At 40.0% G+C, this 13,869-nt stretch overlaps 1 protein-coding gene and 1 long non-coding RNA gene across 10 annotated transcripts in view; one reads left to right on the top strand and one right to left on the bottom strand.

The window, feature by feature from the left end:
- The window catches only part of LOC137194605 (partitioning defective 3 homolog), a 252,364-nt gene that overhangs the window by 202,017 nt on the left and 36,478 nt on the right, over positions 1-13,869 (bottom strand). For all 9 annotated transcript variants that reach the window (XM_067606669.1, XM_067606668.1, XM_067606664.1 and 6 more), the window contains exon 2: positions 3,382-3,483. In XM_067606669.1, coding sequence (XP_067462770.1) covers positions 3,382-3,483 — 102 coding nt within the window. The remainder of the gene's footprint in view (positions 1-3,381; positions 3,484-13,869) is intronic.
- On the top strand, positions 6,485-9,586 carry LOC137194599 (uncharacterized). Its single transcript, XR_010930990.1, has 2 exons — positions 6,485-7,184; positions 9,324-9,586. It is a non-coding gene; the product is annotated as an uncharacterized lncRNA (long non-coding RNA).

A 13,869-nucleotide genomic window follows, 5' to 3' on the forward strand; every position in this document is an offset into this window, starting at 1 on the left:
TTTGCAGCTCTCAACGTGACAAAAACATGTGTGAGTCTGCGCTCATTAGTCAAGATCAGACCGCCGTCACGCCTCTAACTGTCAGGATCAAAGTTTCAATGCTTTCATTTGTAGTAAAATAAACAAGAGCACCTCAGAAATACACTACAGTATATTTTTTTGACAGACGCAGACGAAAGCTGCGTGCTGCATTCCTTTTAACCTGCGTTTGGCAGACCACCAGCGAGCGGCGCATTTACCTGAATCGCTGCAGGCTCCGTGGCTGATAACATAACCCGCTCCATTCCGGCACATCACCGCAGATACTGCTCCTCAGAGTAGATTTCAACTTCACACTTTTCTTTATAATGCACCAAGACAATCAGATGAAGATGAGATTTTAATCGCAGAACATAGACAAAGCTAAATGTAACTGATATGAAGGGGGGGGCTCAAACCGCTGAGCTGTTAATGATTCGGATCTGTGTAGCTTCTGTAGGCGAGAGGATGCTACTGTGGAGGCTGAAGGATACTTCATTGGTGCATTTCTTTTCTGTTAAATCGAGCGTCAACTCCTGCACGCTGTCTCGCTTTTTGACTTAATAAGCTGGATGATGATCCACTGACTCAAGCTGTTTCATCCAACTGTTGACCTATAAGTCACTGAGAGTGAAACTTTGTATTGAATTAATATGAAACTAAACAAGACGGTATGTGGGGCTTTTTCAATGATCTAACTCTAAATTGTAGGAAGGTTTGCTCATTTTATACTGTCAAAAGTAAAGACAACACTTAACTAGAAGTGAAACTATTAGTCATTACCCCATTAGTTGCCAACTATTACATGAATCTCCAACTATTTTGATAACTGATTAATCATTTTGAGCCATTTTTTATGAAAAAAGGCAAAATTCTCTGATTCCATCTTCTCAAATGTGAATGTTTTCTGTTTTTTTTAGTCCTCTATCATAGTAAACTGAATATCTTTGACTGTCGGTCGGGACAAAAGAAGACATTTGAGGCTGTCGTCTTGGGCTTTGGGAAACACTGATTGACATTTTTCACTACTGTCTGACATATTAGACCAAACAACTCATCGATAATGAAAATAACTGTTAGTTGCAGCCTTACATTAAACACTGATGCATTAATATCTGCGTTGGTTTGTCTTTTAAGACGTTCACCTACACAAAATTCCAAACGTTCTTTGGTTCGAGACTGTTCTGGACTGTTGGTTGGACTGAAAAGATCATTTTACCACCTTGAGTTCTGGGAATATGTGTAAACCTCACACGTCATTGCTTCTTTAAAAACTAGACCAGCTGATGAGGGATGAAAGTAATCATCAGTTACAGCCCTGCTTCAGACATCAAGCTGCTGATGGAAACATTTTATATATTTTTTTTAAACAGGGAAATTCAAACTGTGCAATGAACCGACGCGTACACCTATTCCTTAAGGATTCGGTGTCAAAGCAGCGAGAGAGCGGTGCAGGATTTGTGTCAGCGAGGCTGAAGGGTTGTCATGTATGAAACGCACACGTTCTCTGTAGCGGAAAACGCCTGCAGGGACGCAAGAGAGAGGAGGGGAAAAGAGAGAGAGAGGGATGTGAAGAGATAGCACGATGACAGCTCTCTGAGCGGGTACGCACCTACACACACACACACACACACACACACACACGCTGACACACGTGCAGATACGCGCTCGCACCTGGAGGCCTGTAAACATGATGATTGACAGCGTAGTGAGAGAGAATGCTTACCACCAACAGCGTTCAAGTTCCACTGTATCGCAGAAAGCAGAGCTCGTATATATCTCTCGTAAACATACACTAGAAATTATTGCTTCGATATGTTTTATTTCACTTTAGGGTCTTGAAAGGCTCGCCAAAACTTAGCTCTGTTAGAAAACAACTATTACATTTCTCACTCTTGAGAATATATGTCATAAAATTTCTGTTGTCCAACCATCCAAGGACTGAATATACTAAAAGCCTGTAAATGTTCCCATTTGAGAAGCAGGAAACAGATTATTTTTGGCGTTCATCCTTTAAAAAAAACCTTACATGACTTAAATACTAACATATGTTCACTAAAATATCAAAATAGTTGCCGATTAATCACCTAACACAGCATCCTTTTTCCGATTCTGTGGCATCGTTTAAACTGTTAGCACTTTTTTTTGTTCCCCGAGGGATGTACTGAAGGGTTTGACCTCAATAAGAGATTTGTGACCTTGTGACCTCCAGGCTGTCAGTCAGGATGAGCTCGTCTCCTGTCACTTCCATACCTGGACAGTAAATCAACCGCACCCTGAGGCGATGTGTGAATCAGTCTGTGAGGAAGGAAGATTGTCAGGCCTGCAGTCAGACCAGTGTAACTAACTTCTGACAAGCCGCGCATGAAACGCAAAAACAAATCACTCAGTTCAGAGACAAATATGCGGTAACTTTTTACTGTACTAGTGAAAAATATACTGCTTTACCTATTCTGCAGTCTTTGGGCTGCTCAATATTAACATATTAGGAGTGACAGAGTCCATGTTGACCCAGATCCATTCCTGTTTAGATTAGTGGAGAAGATATGCACGGCTCATGTAAACATACAGAGGCCTTCACAGATCAAACACATGGTGAACTGTGCTATTAATAAAAGTTCAGAAACAGATAAAGTCTGCTTTGATACACAAGCAATTCTCTTATCTGACTGGTCAGGAAGGACTTGGAAAACAGTAAACATGGTTGTAATAGGACCTCATGTATCTGATGCACTGGAAAACTTGTACTTGGAGCTGTTGTGCGATTAATCGTTTCAGGCATTTTTCAAGCAAAAATAGTGAAAAAATGCTTCACATTCTCAGGTTCGTGACGTATTTGCTGCTTCTCTTTGTCATATGTAATAATAAACTGAGTTTTGGACTTTAAATCAGACAAAACAAGACATTTAAGTTGTTGCTGAGAAGTTTAGATGGACGTTTTTTGTCATTTCATGGACTTAAACAATAAATCTCCATCTGTTAGTTGCAGCTACATTAGTCAGACTACAAACACTGAGACCATGAGACCCAACCGATTCAAACATTCCAGCTAAGAAACGTAAATATTTGCTGCCGGATAAAATCAAAATTCAAAAGGGAAAATGGAAGAGTCGGTACAAACTATGACTTCCGGATGGTATTCGCTCAGATGTGAAAGATCACAAAAGTCCTGAAAATAAACATCCATCATTAACTTTTAAATAAAAATCGAACAAAAAAGGACTTCACGTGTCACTGACTCCATCAACATTCACAAGGAGCTCTGGTGGTGTTTCAAAACAAGAGCATGGTGGGAAATAACCACCGCTTTGCTTTTTCACTATTTTCCTTGCAGCGTCATTCAGATCCGGAAGCGGGTCTTACCCTGTCTTTGTCGTCGGCCACGTCGCAGAGCACATCGTCCAGGTCGAGGATGCCGCCGTCGCCGTGCTCCAATCGGTGGACCTGCAGCCAGTAACTAGCATCCTGCAGGAGAGAGAGAGAGAGAGAGAGAGTCAAAATCAAGCTTCTTATTCAAGACACATGCAAGAGAAAATACCTAACATAACATAAGATATAAAGCATTCACCAAATAACAAAGAATAGTCTGCACGAGTATTGATGCCGCATTTCTAGACAGATAAAACAAGCTGTAGCAAGAAATAAGGTATAAATAAAAGCTTAAAACCTATACAGGTCTGTCTTTAAAAACTTCAAACAGACACTTAAATATGACCTTCATAACACCATTGTTGGCTCTTTAAGCAGGACATATACAAGGATCAAGGTCCCGGGGGGGGAATTACAGCCACGGTTACTGTATGATTGAGTCTAATTTCTCCTCAAATGTTTTGACATGAAAGACGCACGTAAATGTCACAGAAGATTAAGAGAAGTGGGGAGATAAAAAGAGGTAATGAGCGGGATTGGTGGCTCAATCTGCTTTAACAGCAACACTAAAACTAATACTTCAAAGTGAGACAGGCATAAAAAAGCATATGAGAAAGGTAAAATAGTCCCTTCATCAAAACAAATATGATCGTAAATGAGAGATGCATGTGAAAACAAGTGCACACAAATATAAAATACGACTCTACACTTAAATGCAAGCAGCAATAATAAACCCAGACACGGAACGAGCGCGCTGCAAACTACCGTGCGAGTGTGTGTGAAATGTGTATAGTACCGTAAGTGTTTGGCAAAGTAATGAGTCAAGACGCCAGTGTTTGGGTTCAACCCGCACGCAGCAGCCCCGAGGCTCGCAGCCTCATTACCCACTTGTACGGTTCCAGTCCACTGCAACACACATGCAGCTCACTGCGAAAGGGCACCAGACACATTATAGTGGGATAATAATACTTCTGGAGTGTTTAACTCGCAAAATAACTCTGGATAAAAAAGGTTTCCCTTGGAAGAAATAGTAAATGGAGACGTTTGAAAAAGGCAAAATGAAGAGAGAGAGAGAGAGAATAAAAAATGATCAAAGAGTAAAGAATGGTGGGATACGAAAGGAAGAGGTGCAATTAAGGAGGCAAAAACAGTGACTTCTTCATTCGTTTCATATACATGTCATAGTGCCAGATTATGAAAACTTTTGCATATTGTTTAGACTAAATATGCCCGATGTCGGTGTCCAAATGGAGAATGAACGACACCACAGATGCTTGTCCTATAATTCTTGGCACTTTGTTGTTCCCATAGAAACCACCTGGTACACAATAAAACATTAAACTTAAAATGTGTCTTCCTTGAACATTTTGTAATAAAATATGTTAGTGTCAAGTTCATTTTCCAGTCTTAAATAAGGTCAGTTCAGCTTGTATGTAAGAACACTTAGAGTATACTCTATACAGTCATGGGTATGTAACACAGCTGGCTCGTGACCTTTCCAGTTAAGTTGTCTGACTCAGCCTTTTACTGACAGTGAATAGGGTACTAGGATGGCAGGGGTAATGACTACTGCTGAGTCACAGTCAATCAAGCGAGAAAATTCAAACAGTTTCCAGCTTGTCAAATGGAAAGACTTTTATTTTTTATGTCATTGTAAACTGAATAGGCTTTTGATCAGACGCAACAAGCATCATCTCAGACAGTTGGAATGGGCGTGCTTGACTATTTCATATTTTATAGACCAACTGAAAAATCTATTGCTTGGTTTGTAAGATGAAAATGATGATTTGTTTTACTAATAGTAAAGACTTTCATCATCGCTGAACAGCCCAAGAAAAACAGACAACCACACGTCATATTTCTAATTTTTCCAATAAGTTGTCAAAAGTACAAGTGATCCGTAACGCTGAGTTCTTACAACCAGGAGGGAATTAAATGTGTGAATCCTCAGAAAGCAAGAAAAGCTTAACAAAAAAAGATTAAAGACTGGAAATACAAGCATGACAAGAAAAGAGCAAAGGAGCGGCAAAAGGTAGAGAGAACATAAAAACAAAGAGAGAAAGATGAGAGCAAAGCTGACGTTATTATTTTTATGTGTCGTGTGTTCAGTCGGCTACACGCGCAGACTGTCAGGCAGCCTGTGTAACCCCAGACACGGAGACCCTGTGGATTCCTGCTGATGGAGCTCAGTGTGAAAATATAAATGTACAAACACACACACTCACTGCTTAAGGCACTTCCAAATAAGCATCACCTTTTAATGCAAGCTTGTAAAAACCAACAGATTATAACAAAATACAAGATATGACCTTAAATATGTGTCATTTTTCAGCAAATTAGCCCTGAGTTTTGACTTGCAGGGGGGATTTTTACCTATGATCACCTTCGTGTTTAGAAACTTTGACCATGTTTAACATCATAACAGTATAAAAATAACAGAAAATCACAAAAAAAAAAAAATGATAGGTTACCTTTAAAATATATTTAAGCTACAAGCTGCACTTCAATTTAAATGAAGCAGCAGAGTTCCTGGAAATCCAACCTAAGCTGTAAAACTCTTATCTAACAGAGAAATGCAGGAAGTAGCCGACATTCACTAGATCTGCATCTGTCAACAAAGCATTGCAAACAAATTACTGTGGCTTTCTGTGTGTGTAAGAGCTTGTTTTCCCAGTTGTTGTTGTCGTCGTCTATCATTTTCTTGTTTCCAAAGTAGCTATTTTGAACAAAAAAAATAGGTCAGCTTGTGCAAATTTGCTTTTACAAAAACTGTCTGTGAGGTGTTGCGAGACAGGAGACCACACATCAGTGCCTTTAATCCTCAACTCAGCCAAAACACATTTCACTTCTTTGTTTTGAAAGAAATGGGACGAAAAACCGTGAACGCTAAAACAAGTTCGTTTACGGCACAAAAACGCTGACGATGACTATGTTGAGCATTCGGACTAAATTCGGCTAAATATGTGTTAAAGTTTTTCTATATAAAAGTTCCTAAATGTGTCACATGTGCACAGAAACATGTGAATGGACACATCATACACACAAACAACAATAAGACACAATGATGCAGCGTGGAGATCTCCCGGGGTTATTCTTTTTTTTTTAACTCAAGTCTGTGCTATGTTTAGACATGAAGAAGTGCTGTTACGATAGTGTTGATGAGCGTGGGCTTATGCGTAGCCGTTGACTGGATCGGTTTCATATAGTATGAATGTGTTTATAGTATGTATGTGTGCTTATAGTGTGTATGTGTGTCAGCGCTGGGTGTGGCGGACCGTATCAAAGCATGTGTAAAATGCTGCGTGAGTGTGTGTGTGTTAGTGTGTCATATGTTGGGGCCAAGTTCATCTGTTAAAAATAGCTCACAGCAAATGCCACGGTGCCAAACTTAAGACAGGGGACTGAGCCATATAGTAAACAAGATTATAAAGCTGCAGAGATGGACGACAACACACAGAAGGGCTCTGATGTGGATATCCCTACGAAAATGACTCATACAGCTGGACTTCACTCTCTCTACTGTCTCATCCATGTGAATAATACAAACTTCTAAACTCTCATGTGTTCCCTCTGGGCCTAATCTGGCAGGCTCCCTCATCTGAAGTATTGCATAAAAACTTAGGACAGATCTGGAGTCAGATCAAAGACGGCGTTGCCCGCTGCAGGCCTCATCAGACCAACAGACCTGGACGAGGGCCAAGGCCAACACACCAGCTGCGAGGAAAGCCCGGCGCTTCATTACAGACCAGCCGAGCGGCCCGTGAGATGCTCACTGCACCGTAAACGCTCGTGAAGAGGTCCGTGTCTGTTGTTAAGAGCTTGCCTTTGTATTGTTGTATGATGCATACTGCTCATCAAGTGTCAGACTGAGGGTTTAAAGCAAAAATGTTTGACATTTTACTTGTTTTAGGGGAGAAACTTCACTTTAGTTCTGCAGCTTTGCAAAAAACAAGCGATGCAGCAATAAGCCACAGAGTTTTATCTTTTGCTGCAAAAAAAAAAGTGAAGGAGGAGATCATTAATGCAGTTGCTGAGATTCCTAAAGGTGATTCTAAAGGTGCAACTAAAAAAAGAGGAAGTGCTGCTTGATAGAACCTCACCAATCAATCAAACTTTATTAGTATAGCACCTTTCATACAGGTTAGTGCAATTCAAAGTGCTTCACAGATGACAGTAAAACAACCAATTTGTCAGAGTCTGAAAGTTGAAGGTCACACCAACCCAACAAAGGTCAAACTCAAAATTTGTCAACACATATTTTTAAAAAAAAGCCCAGCTACAGTCCAGAACTCAACAAGCCTTTTTTAAATCAAAGCAACAATCGGTTGCCCGGCACAATTAAAAAAAAAACAGAGTTTATTGTGGAAACGCAGCACAGGAAGGTGTTGTACAGGAAACCAAACACCAACATGTCTCTGGAAGATCTGGACGTAAACTTCCAGTCAGATGAGAGCGACTATGACGACGAGGCTGGAAAGAACTCAGGTGTTGTTGAAGATGATTACCAGGCGATGTTCAACGAGCTCGTCCAAATGCACAACGATCTCATGTACTTTGAACACATCTACATGAACAACATAGACATGGACATGCAGGTAGGCTACAAGTAATGATTACTTCATTACATATTCATCTTTTTTTCCCCCAATTAGTTCCTTAATGATTTTATGGTCAAGTATTTATCAATTAATACAATATCATGGTTTTCTTCTGAAAAATACCCAAAAAGAATGACAAAAGGTGTTGAATTTATCATATGAAATGGACAGAATCAAACAAATCCCCACATTTGAGAAACTGTAACTGTAAGCTGCAAATTTTGGGTATTTTTATATGATTAAAAAAAAATATATACTTGATTCAGTCAAATAATTAACCGAGTATTTGTTTCAACAGTACATGGAGAACGAGGGTGGATCAAGCTTCAGCCATAACAGCGGAGACTCGGAGATGGCTCTCGTCCAGGACTATATCCACAGTATTATGGAAGATATATCGTTATTGCTCACAGATTCCTCCGAGTCGTCTCCCGTCACGTCGCACGGGGACGGGTCAAGCTCTGGCACTGAAGATAACGGCCTGAGCTTCACCGAGGATTTTGTCCAGCTGTATGAAGAAGTGATCGAGACGTCTTCATCTAGTTGGTCTACGGTCTCTGATGATGATGCAGACCAACAGATAACCAATACGGACGATACAGACAGTTTACAGGATGGAGATGCAGAGGGACAGTAATAAACAACTGGATCTTTATGCTGTAGGACTTTTTCTTGAGGGTAGTTGTAGTGAAAAATGTGTTTCGCTTGTTGTTCCTTCACTTGGATGTGCAGAGTTTGACACTAGAGGGCTGTTCTCACATTCATCTGCTCACCTGAGATCTAAACATGTACCTACCAGCATGATCTGTGACATCACAACTTGTCTGGAAGCCAAGTGTGACGTGGAAACCTTGAGCCTGCAGTGCACATACATTGGTGCAGTAGATAAACTCAATTAATTAATTAGTTTAACTTAATTAATAAAGCATAGTCATAGAATCTGGATTTTTCAATGATGGAAAAGATGTCCTTTAAGAATTTGTAAGTAGTTAATTGAGCTTTTTTTGTGGAAAAACCATATCAGACACAATTAATAATTAAAAGCAGAGTATTTTTATAATTTATCATTATCCAGTTAATTTAGATAAACTGCATGAGTTTCATCAACTAATACAAATTTTAACAACTGGCATGGACATTTTCAAAGAGAATTTCTTTTCCCCCTAAATCTGCATATCCCCAAGGACCCAAGGACACCTGATTCAAAATGCAATCAACCTGAGCAGACCCACATAGAGAGAAAACACCCACACCTGCAGCAGTGTGATGCTTCATCAATTAACAAGCAGCCGTGGTGCAAAAGAGCAGAATTACAATCATTTTTCTTGCACTTCACAGGTCTGATTATCTGTCTCCTACCACTGGGAACAACTCAGCTACGTCAGACTGAACATGGTTTGAGTCTCTAGAAACTTCTACGTGAAGAGAAAACATCACTTGACTCATTAAATCCTCCGGTTTGAACCGCAAATGAAATTAAAACAAGTTAATTATCTAAATATAAAAGCAATAAATCACTTAATTGTGTTGCCTTCACTGACATCTGTAACTATTAAAGAAAAAAAAAAAGTCCTGGCTAATAAAGTCATCTGTCATCATCATCATCATCTTCTACCATGTTGGCTATCACCTTAGTTTATCTGCACTGCAAGTACTTTCTTCCTGTTTTGGTGCCACAAAGCGATCGCCCTTCAGGCTACAAAGCAATGCAGAGATGTCTTTCCCAATCTTTTCTTTTAGTACACAATGTAAAACCAGAGTGTAAGAAGGCTTTAGGCTCCTACTGTTCTTCTGGCGCAGCTTTTGTTTTTGTTAGAATCTTTTTTAAATTGATGTGGCAATGATGTATTCATGTTAAAAGGCTCCGAGCGACTCCTGAAAGGATAATGATTGTTATTTGTTCTCTATCAACTCGCATCTTTACTCTGTTAAGTTTCTCTATATAATAATGCAGTATTTCCAGTCTATCTCACCCCCCCTTCCTCAACGTTTTCTCTCTTCCTGCTCTCCCTCTCTCATCACTTCATCATTCTATTCGGTTTCCTTCTCAGCTCTTCCTCGTCTTTGTCCTCATAAAACTTTAACACGACACCGGCCGTCCTACACTTGACACACATTAAGAGATGTGTCATATTCAAAAAAAAAAAAAAAAAAGGCTGCAGTGTTATCATCTGTGGGAATCTCTTTCTACGCAGCTCCATAGAACGCTGCATCGATGCGGATATATACAGCTGATCGATTCTTGTGTAACTCTTCATTTGCAAGTTTAGTGTGGCACCATTTTGTACTCTCCAGAGTGCGTCCCGGTACTAAAAAATGCATGCAGCCTTCTCTCCTCCTCCTCCTCCTCCTCCTTTTCCTCCTCCCTCTCAATTTAGGAAAACAGGATGGGGCACAAAAAAAAGATATAAGGGACACAGAAGATCTAAAAGAATAATTAAGTGATTGTAGATTTAGGAGTTGGAGGGTTTAAACCAAGGCCAGATGGAGAGAGAGAAGCAGGAAGTTACTTAAAGGCAACGAGACAGTCGAAGCTGCTGAAATTAAAGCGACGTGACGCTTATACAACCTAATGCAATCTGTAGCAACACATGCTTTATCCTCACAGCAGGTGACATTTAATGTACAGCGGATTAAGAACAAACAGTAGGCTTATTGTCACTTAATGTCAAGTGTGTGATTGTGTATTAAATCTAGTTGTAGCATCCCAGACGACCTGGGCAATTTGCAATGAGCTAACGGCTAATATCCTCTGCTGAGATGTTGCCAGTTTAAAGGGTCAGTTCATGCAATTTGCATAATATTTCTATTCAACAACAACCCTGCAATAAATCCAACCTTGATGAAGGTTACAGTTTTTGTTTTAAGTGTTTTAAAGTGTTGATTCAAATCTGGTCATTGGGAGGCTGTAGCTTGCAGTGCTTTCTAATATTTAGTCTTCTCTGACTGATATAATGTTAGGTTTTTATTGAAACTGTTTATGATGTTGATAAAGATAAGAAGGGTTTATTGGTTGGCTGTTGTTTAAGAGTGCATTAGTTTATGCTAGCTGGAGCTAATAAATCGTTGCTGGCATCTAAACATGCAGATATTTTTGTTTCTGTGGTTTGGAGATGCAACAGGGGTTTTTTTTTTTACTATATTTGGTAAAATATAGTAATGGACTAATAGAAGAAGAAGAAATGCTGCCATCTCAGCAGTCTTTCTACTAAAAAAGGAGGACACAAAGGAAAAAAATCTAGATCATAACTCCATTATAGTCACATCATCTAAAAGTGCAGTACAAAGCTGTGATGTATGAGGTCAAGGTTCACATTATTCTGCCGTAGTATCCTGTAAATTACAGTTCTCCTAATGATCAATAATACAAATGGAAGATAAATTCCTACAGTATTACACTAGCTCTTCTGGACCTTTCAATTGTATCAAACAATCTTCCACAGCAGATATAAAAGAATGAAGAACGAACTTTCAATCTTGACAAGAAGTAATAAAACGCTCAGGAAAAAAATAAAAATGGAAATTTGAACATCTACTAAATTCCACAACAACTGGAAAAACCTCATCTGCCGAGGAGGAATGTGTGATAGGATCGAAAGCTTCGGAACAGCTACTACTGAACCTTTTCTGGTAGGGGAAGTGTTTTGCCGACTGCTGTTTCCAAGGTCAAGAATTAATCAATGTCAAAAAAATCAAAGCCCTGTTGCGAAAGAATTCATAAAAGAACAAGAGAAAACGACAACAACATGGAAATCTAAAGTCAAGGTTGATCTCAGCCTTTTAAACTTCTCGGCGTAGTGCTCGTGAGAGGAAAAAGAGAGAGAAAATTATATATTTTAAGCTCTTACGTTTGCATTCTTGTCGGCATTAAGATTTGATAAGGTAATCTTGGCCTGACAGAAGGGAATACAGGACATCTTTAAGCTGCTTAATGGTAAAAATGCAGAGGGCTGTGGTTGTTCTGGGCAACTCAGGTGAGACTGTAAAAATATAAAGCAGGTTATAGCAGGAAAAGAAACTCATGTTTTCGAAACACACACCCTCCCTGGATAAATAGAGGTTAACTACTACTTGTTTCCTCAACCTCTTCAAAAAAAAAAAAATGTGCTCACTTTAACAAACAGACTGGCCTCTTCAAATATTACCACCTTTCTTTATCGGAGCAGACAAACATGTCTCCGCTCCGCTTATCAAGTTTGATAAATCCTCCTTCAGCCTCTTCTTGATGTCGGGATGTGTGCACAACCGCGGGCGGGCGGGAAGACACGACGTATGTGACCCGCGCCGCACGGGGTCGAACAAGGTTGAAATAAGAAACAAAAGAGTCTTTCATTCAAGTATAATGACACCAGTGAGGAGAAGAGGGGTGGAAATTGGAAAATGCCATTCAAGTGCTACGTGATGTGTGTAAAACCACAGACTGGTTTTAGTACAAAGACAGATGTGTCAGAAGGCGGTGTGATGACGAGGGACTACAACCGCTCTGCTGGTGTGTGTTTATTCACGTGTGTCAGCGTGTGTGTGCACTATGTGTGAATTTTGTAAGTTGCCGGTTTCATTTACTTTCAGATTTGCAACTTAAGCTACATTTACAACTGAATTAATGACCCACTGATTCCAGTCAAAAATGTCAACATATTGTCCACAAATCTCATGCGCAGATCCAAACCGACAATGATCTACGTACAAGTATTTTCTTTGTATTTGCAGCCTGATATATCTTATTCCTCTGTGCAGCAGACCTCCGTCGTTGTTCCAAAAGCTATTAAAAACACATCAGTGAGCCACGTCGCTGCACTGGATGACATGTTCCTTCACCACAAACATTACGGGTCACATTAGTTTGTTTAGAAACGGCTCCAAAAGAGTCACATTTTCAGTCTCTGGAGAGTAGTTCTGTGTTACTGAGCATGTGCAGGAAGGCTGTTCTGTTTACGGTGCTTTGCTAGCTTGTTGTGCTACATTTACATTCATGTATCGCTCTTTAAGATGCTAAATGTGGCATGGTTCATAATAATATACATATAAGGTTCATTCAAATACCTACAAAATCAAAATGTGGTATGAGATATGAGGCTAGAACCTGTAAACATGGATGTGTGTTTGCCATCAGCATTCACATCCTCTGTCTTACTGCACCTTCAGCCCCGTCCATTCAAGTACCAAACATTCCTCCTCATGTAAGTGCCAAGTGGAATTCAAGAGTCTGGACCGCTGCCAGACCGACCGCTTGTCCATTTACTCCCAGCAGCATTAACAACCGCCCTGTCCTGCTGCGTGTATATGTGCGCGGGGTAAAGGCTCTGGTCTTCGGTTGTAAATATTCAGTCTGGATGGGAAGGAAGGGGTGAGAGGTTTCAATCAGGGTGACGGGCCACAAAAACAAGAGCCAGAGAGGCGAGAGGAGGCGGTCAAAGTTCTGTCACTGCATCCGAGAGCCAAGACACTGACACTTCCCTCACCATGTGTTTCTTCTTCTTCTCTTCTTTTATTCCGGTTTCCCCCTGCGTCTTCATCTGTCTCTCTCTCTCTGTCTGTCTTTTCATGCCAGTGTCTCTCTGTCCCTGAATCTAAATATTTTAATATCAATTTTAGCTCCATTGTTATAAATAATGGAAAACTGGCTCACTGTTTTGGGGTTTTTTAACCATTTTTTTAACTGAAGAATGTTCATGATTGTCACACATCCAAAGGTTATGTGTTTTACTGCAAAGCAATTACTACAGTTTCATTTGTATACAGTTAGCAAAATCCTCTTGTAACACAGCTCGGCTCAGAAAATGCTTCTGGCAACTGATGGTGAGGAAAATAATGGGAAGAAAAATGTAATTAAGCTCCTGGTTATGCTCTAGTCCCACTCTAAAAAGTTAAAAATGCAATAAAT

Source organism: Thunnus thynnus, chromosome 12 (assembly GCF_963924715.1).
Source record: "Thunnus thynnus chromosome 12, fThuThy2.1, whole genome shotgun sequence".
NCBI lineage: Eukaryota > Metazoa > Chordata > Actinopteri > Scombriformes > Scombridae > Thunnus > Thunnus thynnus.